Source organism: Monopterus albus, unplaced genomic scaffold (assembly GCF_001952655.1).
Source record: "Monopterus albus unplaced genomic scaffold, M_albus_1.0 scaffold180.1, whole genome shotgun sequence".
NCBI lineage: Eukaryota > Metazoa > Chordata > Actinopteri > Synbranchiformes > Synbranchidae > Monopterus > Monopterus albus.
Window position 1 is genome coordinate 580,353 of NW_018128060.1, and position 23,118 is coordinate 603,470.

The 23,118-nt window shown below is 40.0% G+C and overlaps 1 protein-coding gene across 6 annotated transcripts in view; it reads right to left on the reverse strand.

Annotated features, from left to right (window-relative positions):
* robo1 (roundabout, axon guidance receptor, homolog 1 (Drosophila)) overlaps positions 1-23,118 on the reverse strand; it is a 306,681-nt gene that overhangs the window by 178,001 nt on the left and 105,562 nt on the right. For all 6 annotated transcript variants that reach the window (XM_020616829.1, XM_020616835.1, XM_020616828.1 and 3 more), the window contains one exon: positions 19,337-19,461. In XM_020616829.1, coding sequence (XP_020472485.1) covers positions 19,337-19,461 — 125 coding nt within the window. The remainder of the gene's footprint in view (positions 1-19,336; positions 19,462-23,118) is intronic.

Consider the following 23,118-nt stretch of genomic DNA (forward strand, 5'->3'; position numbering starts at 1 on the left):
TATAGGCTGGTAATAAAGCTTCAAATTCACTCTCACCCACACAAACAACCTACCGTCTTTGTTTAGGCTCCATCTCTTTCTCATATATACATCAAGACAGGCAATAATGTATAGAACAACACAATAATTTGGCTTTAATAGGATTTTCTTGAATGCACAACATCTTAATTGCTATAAAGGCTTTACAGGTGTCTAAAGTCTCTGCTTCTCTCTATCGTTCTGTCAATTTGCCAGTCTGTGACTCTGATTTCTATGCTCATTCTCTCCATTTGTTTCTGATTCTCTCCCTCTCCTAATAGATCTATTTGTAGTCAGTGAAACCGCACTCTAGCTATCCTATTTATTTAGGTAGTTAGCTGAGCAGCCTCACAAGCAGCAGGTCTGATTTCCAATTACCCCACATTTTTCTGCCAGTGAGAACGTCTCTGCTCTTCAGAAGCCTGTACTGCTGCTGCAGCACAGCTCAACATGTAAGAGGCTACAATCCTCGAAGGCCATACCAAATCATATGTTCAGTATGAGTGATCTCCTTGCAGAGTTAGGATCTATTCATAATAAAATACAGTATGTCCACTGCCAGTTACCTTTTCACTCATTATATACTTAACAGTCTAAAAAGGCTCAAAGTAGACTGAATTATAACCAAGGAAGCAAAGGTTCAGAGACAAATCATCTTCATTTTCACAACTTGAACTGACTTAGTAAGAGTACATGAATCCCTCAACCACTCCTGCCATCATGTGGTAAACCACTGGTGGTCATGTCTAATGTCTTAATGGTACACTATGTGATCCCATCCTCTGTAATCAGATAAATGTCCCCTAACCAACACTTCAGAGAATGCTAGCATGGTAAGTGTGTGACTCCTAATAAATTAAGAGCTTGTGATGAAATTAATAGGATCACGGGCCTATCTCGAAGACTAAGCTCCTGTCTCTGTCATCAATCACTTTTGGTGATGGATTCACATAACATGAATTAACTCACATAGCATTAATTATGTTCACCCAAGGAGCAAAATAAATGTAGCTAAGAATGAAAAGTATAACTTGTGATATGCCTTTCTGCTTGACATTTAGCAGCTTATGCTTCATTTTCTGTCTGAAAATGTCACTCCAAGAAATTTCAAATTTCTAAATCTGTGCCCTTTGCTGTAAAATTGATGCTAAAACACAGGTGTCAGGGGAATGAATCAGTTGAGGCTGGGAAGAAAACAATGATCCTAATCACTGGTATCACTGATCTGAAATTAAACTGGAGGCAAAGAAAGTATGTAAAGGACACAGCTGGTAATGCCCATAATGAACTCGTACTGTTTGCTACTGTGATAATAATCACTACTGCAAACAGAACACAGTCTCACTGCTCCTTTGTCTGCCACAAGGTGAGTGTGTGTGATGGGGGATGGGGGTTTAGTGGAGGAGGGTGTGAGCTTTTGGGACAACAGACAGGAGGATAAAAGAGAGCCATTTAAGACCCCGCACCTGTGGACTTGTCAGAGTTGGACGTGGATAAGAAGTGCTTGGTGGTGGAGCGTTTCTCCCCTTCCGTCTGCATGTCATTGACTGTGAGACAGTCAAGGCTCGACACAGCAGCCTGCAGGCAGGGACAGATGGGCTGGTGCTGCTGGAGCACACAGGGAAACACCGATTCTGTCTCCACTGTCGATCCAGCCGATCCCAGATGGGTGGGATGACAGAGGACGCTGAATTATGAGTGATGCAAAACCACTTCTGGAGCATTTACCGCTATTTGTCTAGGTATATGGCTAAGTGAATGGATGTTAGTGCAGGGAAGCACACTGACAAAGTGTCAGAAAATAAACAAATACATATATATCCAGTATGGCTCCATAGTTGATCTCCCTACAAGCTCATGGAGGAGCTCACACCAGGAATAAAAGACAAAGCAGGTCTAGTGAGAGAGCATTTTACGTTGTGCTTGAGCTTTTGCAATTTTCAGGTATGCTTGTTACATATTAGTCCTTTAGTCCTTGTTTTCCAGGTCTGTCTCAGACATACCCTTGTTCTCTAAAATAAACAAAGAATGGCCTCCACCTCTCTTGGCATTCACACACAACCATGCAAACACACATACATACAGTACAGGCTCCTTTGTTCTATCTCTCCTGAACTGGAGGCAACTGTTTATTCTGTAGTCGCTGTATATTTCAGTGAGTGGAGCTGGATTACTTCTCCTTGGCTCTAGGTCAGGGGTTTTGTTGGCCAGGGACACGAACTTCTACAGGCATCTCAGTGCTCTAATGGGGCACCAAGGGAGAAAAGGCCTGAGCTGGGACTATCTGCCTCATATGGCAAGCTTAATTGGGTATAAAGAGATGTAGCCCTCCCCTGCGCCCTCCACCTCAGGGTAAACCATACGATATGTTTAAGTAAAGGCTCTAGATGTGGTGTGCAGAGAAGGAAGAGAAGGACAGAACCGTCCTGAGGGCTTTATATTGTTGAAGTATGTAGGACATTACTCTCTGATGAACAGTTTTCAGTTTTTCCTGATGACTACAGTGGTGTAGTTAGAGCTCTGTTGGAATTACCCCTGTTTCAAGGGGAAACTAGCCTTTACATTGATGAATGGACTGGAATGTCACAGCTCTCCTGCCTTCTTCAATTCCTTCTATAAACAGATAAATCAAGTCAGAGGCCAGTGGATATCAGCACTGGGATATTTCCAGGGGTACTACTGAACATAAAACCTCCATATACAAGCACACACACACACACACACACACACACACACAGAAACAATTCCAATAAAGAGGTGAATAAATAGGTCAATAGTATTGAACAATAAAGTCTTTTTCACTGCTCCTTCAACAGTGTTCAAAGAAAGACTGGCAGGAGACATGCTGGGGGTTGGCTTAGCATAGAGGAACGTGTTAATGTGTATTAATACACTAAAAGCCATGGGGCCTTTTCTAGGTGATGGATTGTCACTACTAAATTAGTGTGTGTGACGGCTACAGAGCTGCACTATAGAACACGGAAGAACTCTCAGCTATGGTGGATAAAGAAGGCTATTATTTAGCTTTTGGTACTTGTATAAGAGAAAAACCTCAGGTAGACCAAGAATCATTCTTTGACAGAGGGATACTTCTATTCTAAATTCATAGTTGCATGGGAACATACTGTACAGTTACAATGAGGCAACACCAAAGCATTACAATGAGTGTTTACACACACTAGTCCCATTTCTTCTCTTCTGATATGACTCCAACAGAAACCAGGTTTCTGATGTGTCATGCAGTCAGATGTTTTCACAAACTTAGTCAGTTGGTAAAAATAGGTCTTGATAATTTATGCATGGCCCCGTTTGCTGATCCAGAAATGAGACTGATTGGCTGAAATCAAAATCAAAGATGCCCCTGGATCTACAAAATGTTCTGCAAAATCTGGACACCGAGGCACAAGAAACAAATTCCACAGATTACAAGTTTATTGTGGACAATGGCCATTGAGGCAAAAGCAGTAGAAATGTGCCACTACAATGAATATGATTAAAAGCAGGGAAGGACTCAAACACACTCGGTGAATCTGATACAAACACAAAGAGAGGTGAGCGTCAGGTATAAGGAGGAATATACATCAAAGAAAAAAGGGCAAGTTTTAGAAAACGCTCAAAGGCACATTATCATGATGCTATTTGACACTTGTTAAGATGGCACGTTCCATTCCACCATTACCCATCCATTATTTATCCATTCTGTTTCCAGACAGAATGAGTGTTCCTCGGTGCCGGCATAACCGCATGACTGATGGTAAATCAATACTAAGAGGCTCGGTTCTCACTGAACATATGGCAGGACAGCAGAAACATCTGGAAATGTCAAGGCTTCTGAAAGCTTCAGCGGCGGAAGACAACCACATACACCAGCTAATCAACAGGTACAAATACATGTAGTAAAAGAGGATGCGTATTTCCCTGTAAAAAGCTGAGCTGGCTATCCTGTCACACTCCCAACAATGGAAGTAATAAAATTGAACAAAACCAATGTAAATCTTTGCTGCAGATGTCTGTAACACTAGCGGGCTGAGGGGTCTGCTGTTTGACGGCACCTGTCAGATGTACTGAGGACATGTCACACAGCAGTGATGTGAGCCCTGTCAGCTCCTCACTCACACCCCGTCCCAGGATGCTGCGTCAGCTACCTCACTATTGATTGTCAAGCGTCTTTGGGGAATTTGGCTTGATCCTTTGTTGCAAGAGCAAGAAAACCAATTGAATAGAGAAATCAAATGTATAAATAAGCAATGTTCTGCATGAGAGCTCTCAGGAATGACAAAGTCACCTTGACGTAACCCTGCAGCTCCCTCCCAGAGTAATCAGTGCTGGCCAGTGCTGTAAAACCCTTACACACTGAAACACTCACATCCATAATAACTATCTATGCGCTTTTAAATATATAGAGTGCCAACATCTTTCACTGAGGTTCAGTTCAAGACCTTTGCCAAAACAGCAGCGAAATTTCTCCATCGATTTATATTGCTACTATAAAATTATAAGACAAGTGTTAAATCTGTTATTAAGAGCTCATTAAAGTCTGTAATGGCTAAGCTGGAAACATTTGGTGCCGTTAAAAGGAGCTTCTTGTCGTTCTTTATTGTCACTGTCACAAGATAATGCATCTAAGAGTATGTATAACACTGCACCATAAGGCTCACTACTGGCTTCTTGTAATTAGGTATAAAAATCTCAAGAGGGAAACTTCTTTAAACAAACCCCAATTGACCTACGAGGAAGAGTATGCTTAGGGACTAAACCTATGCCTATGCGTTACTTGTATTTTTTCAAGTTTTACAGACATTTGAAGAAGCTGATTCATTTAGTCATCCCAGCGGTGTCAATATACCACATCACGTAGATTCAAATAGCTTGATCACACAGGGCAAGACAGTCATTTTTTCTGCTATTCATTTCACTTTGCAGGTAAGACACACTTGATCATAGCTCATAAATAACTTTCTTTTTCAATATTATAATTCATCTCTCTGGAATGTTAAGCACAACACAGTTTCCTCAAAGTAGCCAAGTTAACAAAACCTTTATCACTGTTGAGAGAGAGCTGCATGGTCTTATTCTCATCACTATGCTTTGCTTACTACTGTTGCTGTTTGCTGGGTCAAGAAACATGAGCTCAGCACTTTTAGCCTCTTGGAATGGGCCATGTCAGCACTCCCTAAGAACAGTTTCAACCATGGCCCACTTGTTCAGAAAGGAAAATGTTTGCCATGCTTCATTGTCTTTATACAAAGCGAACATGTTTTCAGAGTATCAGTTACAATGCACAGGCTTCAGAGTTTCTTGAAACGCCCAGAACATAAGTAGAACGGCTCTTTACACTAGGTTGTTTCTGCTTTATAGGATGTTGCAATCAGTCACAGGTAAAGATGAGCCAGCCCCATGGGTCTATCTGTGAGCTGGCCTACCTCCACGCAGTGCAATCAACATCAAACACAGCCCTGATCAAGTGATTAGTTGAGTGGTGAATGGGTGGCAGCCTCTGAGAGGCAATCGGGATGGACGAGGGGAGGGTGAGGGTGAGGATGAGGTGAGGGATACCTCAAATGACAGTTCACTGACAGCAAGACTAATAACCCAACACACAAAGGTCTGGAGCTGCTCATCCTTTTGATAAGACACACTGGCCTCTCAGCCACCAGGCCGCAATCCATATAAATCAAAATTCTGTAGATTCCAGTGGCCAGTTAATGAGCGGCCTTGTCAAATGATGCCCACCAGCCCTTCATCCAGATAATCTGATACTGTATCACAGATGGAAAGACCTGTCAGAGATTATGATGGGCAATTATCTTTGGTAATGTGCTGGTTTTAGTATGAGTGAGTGGTGTGCAATGCGTGAGTAGGGATGTGTGTGTGTACGTATGTTAGTGTCATGCAGTTTATGAGTAGAGCAGAGGTAAGTGCGCAGGTTGAAGGCCTCTTCAGTGCTGGTGTTCATATGGAAATGAAATATAATGAAGGCAGCACCATCAACTTCAAATCTCTCTGCATTGTCATAGTGATAAAGGGCAGCAGAGGTAATTAATTTCTGAATGCAGAAAGGCAGGGAAATGATGTCAGAGATGCTGAAGGGGCTGTATGTATTGTAAGTTTTGTGTCCTCACAAATCTCTCACAGTGCTCACAAGATTTCACAACACAAGTCTTTAACCATGAATAACTGTCCATTTTCACATTCATTTATGCAAAAACTGTAGAAAATGTCTCTATCATATTCCTCCCAAATCTCTGGGGCAGGCTGCAAAAAACTCAGTATACCCTGAAGACAGCAGTAAAAGACTGCTTATGTACAATGTCAGAAATATGTATAAGCAATAGTTGCACCAAATGTGCATTTCCCTGCATTGTTATACATCTCATTAGAGCGTATATCTCACCAATCATACTGCTCAGTCATTGTGACATTATGCACATGTGCAAGAACCCACTCCCACTACTAGCCATAGATGGATGTTAAATGTTTGTGTAATATTTTGTGAATTACTATTTCTGACTGCAAGCATCTAAACCACTTTACCTGTTGGAAAAAAAATAAAGCTTTAAGAAACAGGATATTATTGCACACATCTGCTATATAAATATTATTTTAGGGAATTAGCCACTGTTGAAATGTAAGATGTACTAAAAAGGCTCTAAAATATATTGCTGTTCAGATTCCCTCTTTACATTTGATCCTACTCTTTGCCACAGCGGATAAGTCTCTGCATGTATGGTGTACAATATGTTCAGAAAAACACCGGTTATTCTTGAAGAATAAGTTCACAGTTTTGGAAATTTGTTTTAAACCATTACTCAAATTCCCATTAGTACATTAACACAGTTATCAGGGGCTGTAATTGTTCCTTCTGTTCGTACTGACGCCAAAGAGATTGCTTCATAATGCAATTCACTGATGGGAGACAAAATCTGCAGTCAGACAGTTTATTTAACACAAATTTCCCTCTTTGTGTTACTATTTCTCTGCTGCAAATGAGCAAGTAAACACCAGGCAGACACAAAAAGTGGAGACGTGGGGGGAAATGAGGGGTTTGTACTAAAACAATGATTTCTCTGGAAAATATTTGCTTGACTTTGGTAGCTAAGGCTGCAGAAAGCACATATTAGCTTTTGCTGATCCTATAATGCATTTATGTGCTGAACAGGGGCTGTGGATTTTGCAGCCCATCACTTCATTTTGAATTGATTCCAAATGGATCTTCTCACAACCAGGATAAACACGAGGAACAATTCAAGTGCATCTCTCTTAATGTGTATAATGATGTGTGAGTACTGAATTAAAACACAAATGTGTCTGAAGCACATTTTTTATGTGGTCACCAAGAATGAGATACAGCTGATATTTACAGTAGCGTCTTCGCACTAATATTGTCCGTGTAAGTGTATAGGACTGAATCTTTAACAATCACAGGCACAAACTGGTTGAGCTATTAAAACAGTCAAAAATTCTTTGTAGCTTAGCATCAAATTCAAAAACTGTTACTATTGTACTAATGTTATACCAAGAAAATGGGCATGGAGGACATATCAGTATGGCGTTTTGAATAGCTGCTGCTCAGGGGGCAGTGTAACCTTCAAGCTACACCTTGTGGAGTCAACTCCACAGAGCTGATAAAAGTGAATGCTGAGTACACAGCTGCATTTGTGCACCAAAGCCTGAAGGTGTGACAAAACAGGTAATAAAACTACAGAACAGCAAGATGGTAGAGGCAGCTCTGTTCCTGCTCACATTTAATGCCAGAGACATGACATTAAAATGAGAGACGCACAGAGCAAGTGGGGGAAGTGTACCATATGGATTCAAGAGGAGGGAGAGAAGGAAAAGGAAGAGAGCAGAAAAGCTGACACTTGACATAAGTCACCTGAATACTGTCAGGGTTCTACCAGCATCAGCACCATCATTATCACCATCACCATCAAGCTGTCTATACAAACCAATGTGTGCTGAATGTACAGTGTGTGGGAGTGTACATACAGTATATAGTACGTATGTATGTGCCTGTGTCTGAGTACATGAGAGTTTTCCCTTTTCTTGAATGTTGTGGCCCAGCTGTGCATGATTAACCCCTTGCACGTGGCCCTGCCATAGGTCTCCTCATCCAGGCGATCACGTAACAGAGGCCAGCGTCCTCTCAGCATCCTTGAGCACCTTTAACGGGCACTCAGCCAGTGACTGATCACCCGCTCGTCCCCTCTTGTCAGCACTTTCGCACATCCAACTCATCATCAGTGCTCCATAGTAATAAAACCAATGTCATCCTGCTCCTTGTGAAGTTCACATGGAGAGATAAGGGTAACAAATCTTTTTGTTCTAAATTAATTTCCGGCCGTCTTTGTATACACCATTTCCCAGATCCCATTTAGTGCTGACAGCGAGCTAATCTCATGTTTCCTTGCCTGATTAGAGAAAATGTGCCACTTTAAAGTAATTTTCTATTTGACTTTTATAGTCAAGTGTGTGTTTCTAAATAGAAATAATTGATCAGATGAGGTCGTTTGGAAGCAACAGGAGCATCTCTTTTGTTAATTAAAGCAGCATGTGACTGCTGTAAACATTAAGGAAATAGGACTGTATATCAGGCTGAAAACCTGGATTACTTGGATCATCAGGGAAATCTCTCATAGCCCATCAAACAAAGGCTTTGCTACTGCAAAGAGCATGTCAACTGCATGTCACCCAGGAGAGGAGAGTATGATGCTGTGGTGTTCATCTAAGAGTCTGGGCAGAAACCGCAGTCATACTGAAAGGCAAACTCTGAGGGAAAAGTTTTGGCACTGTCTGGCCATAAATCAAGCGGAGCTGAGACAGGCCCATTTTCTTTTTTTTATCATTCAGCAGCTTACAAACTATTATATCAAAACAGGAAAATTCCTTAGGTCTAGACTGTAATCCTATCTCCCAGTGTCCCCTAACATTTCTTATCCAAATCTTTACGTGTGCAGTAGACAGCAGTATGTTGGATTTGTGGTAAGAGTTTCTGTAGAGATTATGAGGGTACAGGTGGGACAACAACATTAAGACGAGATAAGGGAAACTCATAAAATAGCAGCATTTCATTTCCTAAAAACACAATAGACACCAGGGCTGCCTGACAGACTGCTCTGTAGAATCATGGTTATCGTCACTGTGAATGCAAAGGTAGAGCTGGACCACATAGGCAGCTGTGGCTGGAATGTTGATGCTAACATGCAGGCAAACCTTGTGTGTCAAAACTTGCCAATTGATTAGTAAGAAATTCATCCCATAGAGCCAAAAATCAGGGAGGACTGTAGGGAAGTTCAGTTACTACTGTACATCCTGCTCCTACTTTTAAAGCTTCTTTTAGAATCCTTATTCTCTCCATGCACCTGACCTTCTGCTTTGGAAGCACAGTATGCATTAATATTTCATATCACAAACACACACACACACATTTTGCCTGACACCTCAGTGTTGGGAAGTCTCTACAGCACAGCTTACAGCTGTGTTATAGCACAGTGCTCAGTGCTTTACAGTCCATTCACACAGACAGACAGTACATGTAAGATGTATTCACAACATGTTGAATGTTTTCATATTTTAGTTTATGGTTTATAGCAGGATCTTAAAAAATTGTGAACATAAAAAAGGATCAACATAAAGTACAGTATGTTAGAGGATTAGGGCCACTGTACAAAATTTATTAGAATTCTGACTCTGAAGAATTCAGACAAATTTTGTACAGTGGCCCTAATCCTTTTCTATAACAAAAACTAATATGTTAGAAGTTATTCAAATGAATTTGATACATGACACAAAATACTTTTTTGTATTGTCCCTTTAACAGGACACACTTTAGAAGTTACATAATTACTGTAGGTAAATGGACAATAAAACGTGAAAACGTCCATACTTGTACGGAAACTGTACAAAGAAGCCAGCAGTCTGTTGTCTCACACAAGCCTTGAGCATTTAGGTTACACACACTGTTCCAGCTGGGCAGTAATTTTCTTTCATTTTCACTCTATGATGAATTGGGAAGCAGTTCATTTTCAATGTGATGTTTTCCATATACTAATTTTCTTATTCACATTCTGGAAGCTCATCAAAGATTATCTGTAAAGGACTGAGAATTCGTCCTCCAATAAAACTGCTGGCTAGCGGGAGGAATATTGCATCTCTAGTGTTGAGATGAGGTTATTGAACTAATGGGGAAGCAGCACTCTGAATGTACTGAATAAGGAATTGCGCGCATCTATTTTTTAGTGGCTCATGTATTTGGCTGAAAATGTATTACTACCAAAACATCTATGCAATATTAATTTATTGAAATGTATTTGTTTATAAATCAGCATGTGTAAATGCTTGTCCATTTTTTTACACTGAATCTCAGGTCAAGCACCTCCAGAAAGCTTTTATTTGGTGAACATCATCATCCTGGGCTAGTTCTAACAAACAATGTACAATACAGGTTCAGGCCATTTTTCTATTACTCTTTACCACAGACTGATGGTGTGGATTTAACCTCCTGAGTTGGATCTTGCTATTTTCATTTAGAAAGAAGCTAAGAAATGACCATACGCCTCCTTTCTCCTCTCCTCTTCCTCATCGATTGTCTGCATGTCTGTGCCTCAGTGTCTCATGGCAGCAGAATCCAAAGTAATGGAGACAAAAGGTGGTTTGGGTATTAATTCAGCACTCACATCTTCTTTCAGGATCCTTTCAAATGCAAAATGCCAGGCTGTGCATTGGGCAGAAGGGGACGCTGACAATTACAGCCTCACATTGAGCTGCCGTTGGAGACACTCTACAGACTGATTGACAAATGAAAGACCTGAAATAGCTTCCATTTAAAATGGCCACTTGTCAAAATAGAGGGATCATCTCCAATATCTTGTCTCAAATGGGAAAGGGAAAATATGAGTTTGTATAAGAAATTGAGCTCACAATTCAGTACTTTACAAAGGACGCTTAGGCTGTATGCACAGAATACCCAGCGGTTTTGCAGAGCCGTCAAATCTCTAATTCAATTGAACATCAAGATTTATGGAGCAATTTGCATCTAACTGTTCTTTCTCCTCAACCTAAAAATGTTATAGTGTGCTCACTAACCCATTCCCCTGCACAAGCAGATGAACATGATGAATATTTCACACAAAGATACTACGATTTGCCAAAATCCTTTGTTCATAAAGTGAAAATCAACAACTATGTCTAGAAATCTCTGTCAGTGAGTTCTGGGGAGACAAACACAAACCATTGTCCTGCCAAGCACGTAGACACGTGGACTTCCAATCATGATGTTGCTCAATTTGTCTGTCAGACCCTCAGTGTACCAGTCTACACAGCTGACTCCAAATCAACAGTTTGTGGAGAGGGATGCCTGTTGAGTGCCTCATCACATGTGAAACCAGAATGACAGGGCTCCCATGTGTGAGAACTGATATTGTTTTCTTACAGAGACTAACTGTAATAATTTACTGTCCTTTTTCACATAAATGTTAAATTCAGATATAACTGAATAAAAGCACACTCGACCCATAGGAATAAAACAACAAAAATATGTAAAGTCTTAGTTACATAAACCTGCCCTGAAGGCAAAGATGTAGCAATGTCCTCCATTAGTGGAGTCACAGAACTGCAAAAAGAACTAAATATGTATACACTAAAAAAAAAAAAAACACAATGACTATGATTTTATTGCATTTAAAGGAAGAGTTATTACTGCTGTCAGAGTTTGCCTCTTGCAGTTTGCTTTGGCCCTCAGGATGTGAAGCCTGAAGAAAAAACCCTGCAAACTAGAAGCAATTCAAGTAGCAATATCCATTACCGTACATGAACAAAAGTCCAAAAGGGATCATGGCAAAAAAAGAATCAGTCCTACTGCTAAACGCATGAGATACAGGTAGCCAGAGTAGACATAACACAGGTATAAATAACAAGTGCTTGTGAGAGCAGAAACAGCTGCAGGGGAGTGCTGCGTGCTGCTGTAGGAACACAAACAGCTTCTTTAATGGAGAGAGGGTTGTGAGGAGAAATTCATTTGTGAGATGACACTCTCCCGCAGCCCCACAGCACAAACCCCGTGAGAGGGATGCTGTGGCTCGGCGGATAGGGAGTGGCGACAGGCGGTTGGCATTTGTGTCTAAGTGTGTATGAGAGGATGGGAGTGGGTGTGGGGCAGACTGAGGAATGGGGTAAAAGATGCAGAGGTGCCTGCATCATGTCTCTATGGAAATCAAAAAAAACTCAGCTCCATGCACAACGTGCCACATCACACATGCATTCAAGTGTACACACACATACTTACTTATTGCACAGCAGAGGAAGAGGTATAAAGGAGTGGAATGTGGAAAGAATGTGCAGCCACACTGTTATTGTATTATCCCTTCCTGTATTGCTTTGCATTTGATTTAAAAGCAGTGATGCAGGATGGGAAGTGATTCTACTGTGTTTTCACTGAGACCTAATGTATGAATATTCAGTAGAAAAACATCATATTGCTGCTGAAAGATGTTCTGAAATTGATTAACTAATGCCTCAAACAAAGTTTCCAAATATTTAGCTAGAATGCCTAAGTGGTTGTGGAGGCATGTGTAGGTGGTAATAACTATTAAATCAGTCAGCATATTTTATGATGACATTACAGCTCCACTATTTCTGTTGATCTTGCTCATACAGTAGCAGTAATGAGTTGCACAAAGCATCTGATATTGTCAACTGGCTTCTAGTCTCATTAGAGCTTGCCTCAACCTTGTTTCCTATGGATTACATCTATAGTATATACAACCACTCTGTAATAGCAAATACATTTTGTAGGAAATGTAACTGAAGCAGGAATATTTTTTAACAAAATGAGGATATGTTACATTAAGCAAAGATACTGAACCAACAAGATATTTCTTTTCTTGCAGTACAGAATTAATTTGTAGTGACTTCTGCATTATTAAACATTTGATTATGTTTGTGAATGTCATACAATTTCAAGTCAGGGAGTAAAATAGAGAAATAAATAGATAAACAAGCTAGCTGTGCAGGATGTGTACAAAAACGCCCTCCATGACAAAAAAAAAGGCCCAGAAAATAAAAAGGAGGAGAATACTCTAATAATAAAACAAATGCCCAAACCTCTTGGAGCAGATTCTTCATCATTAAATGATGGCCTGAGGGCAGAGGGAGAGTGATGAGGAAACACTGGCTTGTGCCCTGCTCTGTAATTAAATGTTGGCTGGATGGAGTGAGAGGCAGACAGATGATCAGCACTGGGTTCTGGGTGCCCCAGGACAGAGGAATGTTGTCAGATGCTTTAAACAATAAGGTTATCTGTTTTTGTAAAGATGAAGACAGACCAAATGCTGCTGTTTTCTAATGGAATCACTGAAGTGTTAAAAACATGTTTACATTATGAAGAAATAAGTCATAAAAACAAACAAACAAAATGTAACGTAATGCTAACAAGCTTTTTTTTTAGCAGGTATAATATTTACCATGTTTGCCTTCTTACTTTCATTTATTGGCAAGCTAACAGTTCCTAATTAGCTCAAAGTACAGCTGAGGATGTCATTGGTATTTTATCATAAACCAAAGTATTAGACAAACTGCGTCACTAAATAAGAAGTTTGTGCATCACCAAATCTATCACAATTCACTGTGAGAGGAACATGGACACTTTCAACAAATTTCAAGATAATCAGTGCAAACAGGTGTTGAAATATTTCACTAAAAATGTTGATCTTGTATAACATGGCTATTACCAGTTTCACCTATAGTAACATTTCACAGACAGACTGTCCCACAGGTTCATAATGTCCACCTTGGTGAGAGACAAAGGAAAACAATAGAACCAGGATGTACAGGTAAGACCTCAGATACCAAGGTGACTGAACAGGCTACAAATCTTAAATATGCATTCACATTTACAATCCAGATGTGGTTTGCATCCAGTCACTAAGTAGCACAAGAATTTCCCTTATGCTGTTTGATTTAAGCCTTATACGCCTCAATAATACGTTTAGTTTCAGTGTAAACAACTGCATGAACGTACCTTGTTTTGATTTCATTAAACACAAAAGCAAACATTTTCTTGCTTGGCTCAAATACTATCATATGCTATACTTAGTGGTGTTAAAACAAAAAGAAGATAGTCATGGATATACAATAAATACAAATACAATAAAAGCAACTGATGTAGTGTGGGGAAACAGAGAAAAGGAAAATAATGCATAAACTGACAACTTGGATAAGAATATATAAAGTTTCAACTGACAAGACTAAGATTGGTTTGCTTTGATACATCAGTATGGAAAAGGCTTCGTGTAGGTTTCTTTGACAAAGCTTTTTAATATGTCTTAATGGAACAACTGGTGTCGCTAAATTGTATCACTCTCCAAAAAAACATTTTGTCATAAGAATTTCATTATATGAAATGCCAAGCCATAAATCCTTTCTGTTCTTCAATAATGGCACATTCTCCCTTGAGAAAGAAGAATAAAACACAGTGGTGAAATGAGGATTTTTCACCTACATACAATTACAGAGCATTGTGCAAAGTGCTGTATAAAGCAGTCAGGAATGACACTTGAAAGTTGGCAGGGAGAGAAAAATACTTTGTCTTTAATGGTTGAATATTTTATTTTGACTTTTTCATTGGTAAAAAGCTTTTGTCTGCCCTTTGCCAAGCAAAATTGTTGTATCACTGCCAGTCAGGTTTTGAATTCTCTTGATGGGGATTGAAGATGAGTATAGTCATCCCTGAGAAATGTCTGTGTCTTCATGTGGAGTCATGCGGCTGATGCCAAAGTAGACTGCTTAATTTTTCTGGCTTTAGCTTCATATTAGATCAGACATCAGAAATGACCTTCACATATCAGCAAAACCAATATGCTGACTAGGATGCATCTAAAAAAAAAAAAAAGGCCAGTGATCAAGATTTATTGAGTGAGGCTACATCATGTGCCAAGAGTGATACATGTCTCATCAACAGTGAAATGAAATGTCAAATTAGTTTTTGTGGGTCCGTGATTCAGCTTGTCTGCAAGAATGTTCTAATGGCCGCACAGTGTGTACGCAATATCTACAAACAAAGAGCCAGCTAGTTAGTCATCACGAGACCCAGAGGGACAGAATGAAAGGAAAGAGTAAGTGTCAAATACAGTGCTTATAGTGCAGAACACTAATAAGGAGAGCGTCAGCAGGACAGCGGTAGCAGATCCATTCTCCAGCAGGCTCCATTTTGCCAGTACCTGTTATAAACTTCCTCTGCTGTCTTGCACAATTGGTTCTGTAATTTAAAAAGGTCAGCATGGCTCCTATGTAATTCGGTAGTCTCATGGTGCTGTATTAACCACATATTTAATCAGCCCCAGGGTGGTGCGCAGGCTGAATACTGAATGATAAGGGAAGGAGGAGAACTCTGAATACAGCACAGGGCCCACCTCTCTCATTCAAAATACTGTACATGACCCACAGTACATGGAGGAGCAACAGTTTATCCTTGAACACAGCTTTATGTTCCCACTTAAGTTGAAAAGAAAATGTGGAAAATTGAATGTTTCAAATAAAGAATTCATCAGCGAGCAAAATAAAACTGGATAATCTGGAAAAAGTGTTTAAGCTATTAGCAGAAAGATGAATAAATGTAAATTGTCTGAGTCAAACTGTGAGTAGGACAGATGCAGTATTTTGTGTTATTAGATTTAGTTGTCTAGACAATCAAATTAAAGGGCAGGTTCACCAATAAAATACTAATAGTTGAGTGAGGTAAACAAAATTTTCCTTCATGAAACAGTGAAAGACTTAAATATTGCATGTTTCTGTAAATCAACATGCTGCAAAAGACAAAACCCAATAGGTGTGTAAATATTGTTGCAATAAATAAAAGCATTACACTTCAAATCGGGGAACAGCAACAAGTGAAAACCTGCGATGATGAAAAGAAAAAAATTCTAGTTAAACTGAAGATAAAACACATTTCATGTGGTTCTACATGTCGAAAAATAGGAGGCACCTGTTGCACTGACACTGGTGGACCATTATGTAAAATTAATGATACTTCACCTAAGAAAACCAATTGCCAGGCAAATTATAGTGAGCAGAGAGCTGCTTTATTATCTTTAATTAAATGAAAGACTCATACATATGGTTCAATATACTGTATATGCTCAGCTGAGCAGATAACATGAGGCGAGAAACACAGCACAAAGTGAAACCAAAGAGAAAAGATGAATGTGTATGTTCGCCTGTTGAAATTACCTGCAACCACTTATATGTAACCTCCTTATTATGTGCCCAACCATATGTGAGTACACAACCAAACTAAGCATATGTATGTCACTGGATACAAGGTAAAAATCACCTGTGTTTTAGGGTTAGGTTCAAGACCTCAAATATAACATGCAAATGCCGAAAACTGTAACTTTAATCAGCTGGTAGTAAATAAACTGAGTATGACTGCATTTATCTTCACTACACACAAATGTCAGTGGTCCTTTGTTTGCTTACAAAAATGCCACAGCCACAAATCCGTTTCACTGCCTACTTCACAAACCACCACTTAGGTTACTCAGAGATATCTGCCAACACTAACAGCAGACAGCATCATCAATACTGGACAACTGTGTAAAACCCACAATTACGGTCAAAGACTTTTTTTTTTTTATGTCCAGTGACAATATTTTTAAAATTCTGGTTTTGACAATATAGAAACTATACTGTAGTTTGGATGAATTCAGGGAACAATGTTATTGCAAATAAACTACTGTATGGTTGGTTAAGGTTAGAGCATGGTTATAGTTAACACATACTGTCTATGTTACTGGCAGTGCAGTGACAAGAACACTGGCTTCTTGCCCAGATGTCATACACATTATACAGCTATCCACCACCATGACCTCCCCACCCTTAACCATCCACATTGCTGCAGATAAAGGACAGGGATACAGATATTTTCTGTGCTGGCATCAAATCTTGACACTGGACATAAATTACGAGATGTGGGATCATTCAATATGGAGTCATTTCCGATAGCAAACAGGTCTGATACAGTCTCAAATCTTGTGTGAGACATACACAGGATACTGACTCACAGCTAATGAATTTGAGAGGGTTAACAAAGCACCTCAGAAAACCCTAAGGAAAAAAATGTGGAAGTGGGAGGTTATGGGGGTTACTCAGCATGGTGGCACCAGGGCAGGGGGAGAGCGAGGGAGGGGGCAGGAATATGCATGTATAAAAAGACATCTGAACTGTTTCTATCTGTTAAAAAACTGTTCACAAAAAAAAAGAGCTGTCAGTTAAAGCATTATTTTTTCATTGACAACCAATGGAAGGAAGACATGATCCAGGTGGCTTCGCCCTTATCTAGATATTCATGAGGGTTTCTTTAATATGCTGATGCATCTGCAGAAGGTTCAGTCTGTAAGTGAGAGCTGACATCCCCCTCTGGCCTGAGTGAACCATCACTGAAGCTGAACACCTTGCTTGAGGCATCAAATGCCTTACATGGGAAACTAAGAATATTTTCAAAACTTTGTACCTAACTTCAATATATCATGCTGTACTTAAAATTCTTATGAATATCACCTTGTATCTTTTCAGCTACAACTAGAGCAAAAGATGAGTGGGAAGAGATACTGATAAGAAGCGCCCTTGGTTATAGCACTCTGAAGAGTGCTGTAACACTCACAAGAGTGTTAAGCAGTTCAATCCGTATATAGCTCCAACTGTTGCCAGTCTGGGATCCTGCTCCGAGGGTGTAATTGCGAGCATTTTTGCCAAGGTATTGATCCCTCACTTGTGCACACACATGGTCACATGCTCGCCATTAAAATGAAATACAGGGAGCCACACACTGCCCCCTGATTGACAAGTAAACTGCTTCCTAGATAGTGGTGGCAATAGAAAATACAAAGAGAAGGAAGATAGTGGCATAAACATGATTAAGGAAAACGAATGAGAGGTGAAAGGCAATAGAAGAAGGGAAGGAGCCAGGATAAGTAAATAAGAGAAAGCAGCAAGTGTGAAATGCTCTGCTAAGCAAGACCGCATGGACCAGTTGTCCTCTGTGATGAGAACTGGGTGGAAAAGGAGAGGAATCAACCTGGTGTAACAGAGGTGACTGTCAGCTGTGGTGACAACAAAAGTCTGTAGGTAAGAAATTTCAGCAACATGACTCAGGTCTTAAATTTGAGGTAAACTTCTAGAAACAAATTTCCTGAAAGGTCTGAATGAGCCATGTAAAAAAACAAGCATTTCTATACAGCTATGCAAAGTACAAGGTCTGGACCAGTGTAATTTAATCAAAACAGAAATGACTATTATTTTCAGAAAATTATTTTTGTCTAACAAAAGCCAGGTCTCTTGGAAAGAGCATAATCTGTTCTAATTAAAGCCTACAAAATCATAAAAATGTATTTTACACTCACTGGAATCAACACGAGAATCACAAGAGACATGATTATCATCAAGGATGAACCAGGGAAGCTGCAGCAGCCGAGTTTAAGCTGCTGTCATTTTACCACTAACTCTGGGAAAAAAAAGGTTTCCTATTTCTTTACATGAGATGCTGTAAAAACCTGCAATTCTGTGTGGATCCTGTGAATGTTTTGACAGAAACCGCAGTGCGTCAATAACACGTGTCAGACTCCATGCATTAGCCAAGCCGGGCCCAAAACACTTGACTACCAGAACACATTATGCATTCAGAAGATATACTGTATGTAAGGGAGCTACAGAACCTTCCAGAAAAGTGCATCATCTGCCGAGTTTAGTGCCACACTTGTCTTTTTCTAACTTCACATCTTGGTGAGCTGTCACTGTAGCTGAACACCTTGACTGAGGCATCCGAGTGCCTTACATGTCTGTGTTCAAATCTTTGTACCTAACTCCAGTACACTTACATATAACTCATGCTGCACTTAAAAATATTATTTGTATCTCCTTGTGTCTCAACTAGATGTTGTACAGTTGAAAGTTGCACTGTGGTAATGTTTTACTCACAGACAAATGTTTATGTGTTTCCTGAGACAGGTGAGCTGTTTCAGAAGATCTTTTGTCAAAGACTGTAAAAGACTGAGCAGGATTTATGCTGATGCTTGCCAAGAACAACATAGCAATCTCTGTGTCAAATGACTAATGGAACTGATGTCCTCAAAGTTTGAGCTTTACAGTTATATGGCTACAATAAATCACTGAAGCCGGGGCAAAGGTGTCAAGCTTACAATAGTCAGACAGTTACACAGAGTGACAGACACACTGACAAATCATGATGATGGAGGCAGACCATGAAGTGTATACCGCTGATGAGACGACATGCCTTTGCAAAGAAACATGATATACAGTATCTTACCTGGGACTAAAGGAACCTCTTGGCCATGAGCCAGCCTGAGTAGGACCATTATGAAGAGGGGTGTGGCCCCTGACCATGTGCCACGCATTGTGCTGCTCACTGTCCTGGCATCACTATGCATCACTCTGAGGAAAGAGATAAAAATAATCACAGTCAAAGGCTGGTCCTGCTGTCCTTCCTTCACACGGTGGCAATAAATAAATAAGTATTCAAGTTACTGTGCAAAATACAACAAAATATCAGAGGCAGGAGAAAGCAACAATTACTGCAACAGCAAAACCACAATACATAAAACACCCTATTTCTAATGACATTTTAAAAGCATTAGTTGATACAAAGCAGCTTTCTTAACAAATAACTCTCTATTGAATTCCAATACATTGCACTGGTAGGACTGTTGAGTCTATAATTTGTAAATTCAGTCCTAGAATACAAAGATTGCAAATTGACTTTCTGTTGCTAAACTCAGTATGTCCTTTCGTTCACAAACACAAACACACACAGACACACACCAAATGTCTCGGTGTCAAACTGATTTCAGACAGGTGAGACAACAGCATCAGAGTTTAGTGGTGTGTGCGAGACAATGCCGCCACGCTGACATCACCCGCGCATAGTGACAGGGACCGTCTGTAGCGTGGAAATAAATTGGAGGATTCTCTATATCGACCATCTGTGGAACAACCTGTTCACCCTTGTTTGATTACATCCAGCAGGCCGGGCAGTCTCAGCTGCTCCATATCACTTTCTCTCTGTCTCATACTTCCTCCTCTATGCACTATGATTTTCTCTTTGCAGCCCTTTCTCACAGACGTGACATACTCGTTGAACTGGATATGCATCAACTAAAATATGATGGGCTTGTTGTGTCATACATTGAAAGGCACTACACTAGTGACTGACTAAATTCAAACCTTGCATCTTTTGAGATGATGAATGGTATTTAATACTGCCTCTCCACAGTAAAAGGGTGAATATATGTGAAGAGGAATAAAATGTTCACTTAGCAAAGCCACCAAATGCCACACTACGTTTTCCTACAACTGTATGTTCTTCTTCCAATCATGCGTTGAACTAGTCCAGGATTGCATGTTTTTAACACATGCAGCACCAAACTATTCACCTATTTGTAATTATTTGTGCTGCAAACTATTCACCTATTTGTAATTATTTGCAGCTCCTGTACATGCCATCTTTTACTTCTTATACCTCATTCACCTTCCTTTCTGTAATTCAGTAGGTGTGCATGAGAAAGAAAGTATAAACATAACAATTTGCTCTTATAGCCTCCCTCTTCACTTATCTTAGTTTTGGGTGCTTGGTAAACACTCTTGCACCCCTTCATATGCATTTCCTGGTCTTGAAATTAGAAGAGCCTCTGAAAAGGCTGTCTATCTGATCTCAGCCACGGGGAGCTAATTGTTGCCATGTGAGTTATCATCACCTCTCATTCATCCAGTGTCAGTGGAACCAAAGAACCATGTGTTGCATCTGCACAATTGCTCCATTTGCAGAGATGATGAGAAGCCGAACAACAACCTAAATGTCAGATAAAGAAGTGCCTGTGGTTAAAGTGAAAGCTTTTAGTTCACCTCTCCACTTCAACCAGTAGTATGTCAGTATTCTGGAGGAGCAGCAGACTAGGCTCTACATTCTTCTTGATAATGGTCTCAGATAACCACTGTATAGGTATTGTTGGCTCGCTGGTAAATTGATAAACACCCAATTACCAGTAAAGAAATGGCTGAGACAAGTGGACACCAGGGGTCTTTGGTTTGGGAATGTGGGGTACATGTCAGTAAGATGAGCTCCTCAACCCTGAAGCAAGAGGTGGGGATCTGTTCCATTTGATTAATGAATGGATGGATTAGAGATAAAGAAAGAATTATGTGTGTCCTTCCCTCTGAGAACCACAGACACGTATGTAAAGATACATCACAGTCCAGTCAATGACTATTTCTCTGTACCCATTATTAAGGAAATGCATGTTTTACAAAACTTGTTTCAGTGGTATCCTTGGTGTTCACTCCCATTTCAGTTCAAGAAGAAATAATTGCCTTATTGTCTCTCTTTATCTGACTCAATGACTGCTGAATGGATTGAAGCAAATCTATCAGGCACTGACAAGAAGCATTGCTGCTAGCTCAGTGACCAACTCCTACAAAAGACAGGGTCCATCTACTAAACCAAGATGATGTTATTCAAAACCTGAGGTTTCTCATTGTGACACTTCCACAGAACCCAAGCACCTAAAACTCAGCAGCGATAACATATCACTGTTACCAAGTATGAGCAAATATACAGTAGGACCTTTCATTTTTCTCTCATAAATAACAGAAGTTCCCAGATGCAATGAGATGCAATGTACAATATCTTTGAATGTGGACAAGACCCAGGTAAAATGTGTAAAAACTGGATTATCAGATAAGTTATAGGGAAGCCGGTTACCTCTGAGAATAAGGACAAACGTCTGAATCTCTTCTGCTTTTGTGGTTCTGAAGCACACTGTACATTCTTACACTGATAAAACAAAGGTAAGGGATAGTAGGAACAGAAGTATGGGATGCAGCAAAGAGGGCAAGAAAACACAGTAAATACAAAGAGTACAAACAAACTAAAGAGCATTTACAGTTTGATTTAATTTGGCATGAATGCAACAGACTAAATTGTGTGTGTGGTTGTCTGTCTCTAAGTAGAGAGCCTGTGATGACCTGGCAACCTGTCCAGGGTATACCCCGCCTCTCGCCCAGTGTCAGCTGGGGTTGGCTCTTGCGACCCTCGTTAGCATAAGCAGAATAAATAATGGATGGATGGATAGAACTACAATCCACAGGCAGTATTGAGGTAGTTGTATTTTTATGCCCTCATGCCAGTAACAGCCAGGGCCAGAGGCATTATGTTTTTGGGTTGTAGTATGTCCGTCTGCCCTTGTGTCCAGCTCATTCATGTGAAGTGTTATGTACATTCCTTGAGGGAATTTCTGCAAATTTGGCACAAGTATCCTCTTGGACTCAAAGACGAACGGATTAGATTTTTGTGGTCAAAGGTCAAGGTCAGTGACCTCACATCTGTCCCATTCCCTTGAATTTGACTGGTTAGCAGAGGCATACAACCAACCAGTTCTAGTACTATATTTTAAATTGGTTTTTTCCTAAACATACATTCCAGGTTGTGTTTCCAATAAAGTTTTGTGCTTTTGCTTCTTAGGAATGCATTTTGGCTGCAGATTCTGTCCCTCATTTCTGACAGTTTTAGAAAGGAATCACTTCATGGACAATATAGACAATTTGTCCAGTGACTCTCCCAACATAAATAAACTTTTAATAATCCAAACTTTAAATAATCCAAACTTATTTTTTGGTTAATTACTATTCTGCGTTCCTTCTCAGTGTAGCTGAAGGCGCCGGGATTTTGGCCCCTGTCTGTATGACTATTATAAAGTCTTTCACTATAAAGTCTTCTATACAAGTTGCACTTTTATACTGTACTTTGCTGAATAAAAAGAAAAACGCTGTTGATTTTATACAATCAATATTACAGTTTTCTGCACTCCTAATATTCTCCTTTGCACAAGAGCGTCCAGAGTATTATGCAATTCTAGTTCAGTATCAACAAACCTTTAGACTCCACTTCATAGTTCCACAACAGTCTTGTAAAACACATGTACATGTAGAACAGGCTGTTGGCACTGAACAGATCAAACATAGACAGGAGGGCACAGAGAGGACATTATTTGATGTACAGTATCACTGGCTGAAGTTCACTGATGTGAGCCGCAGATA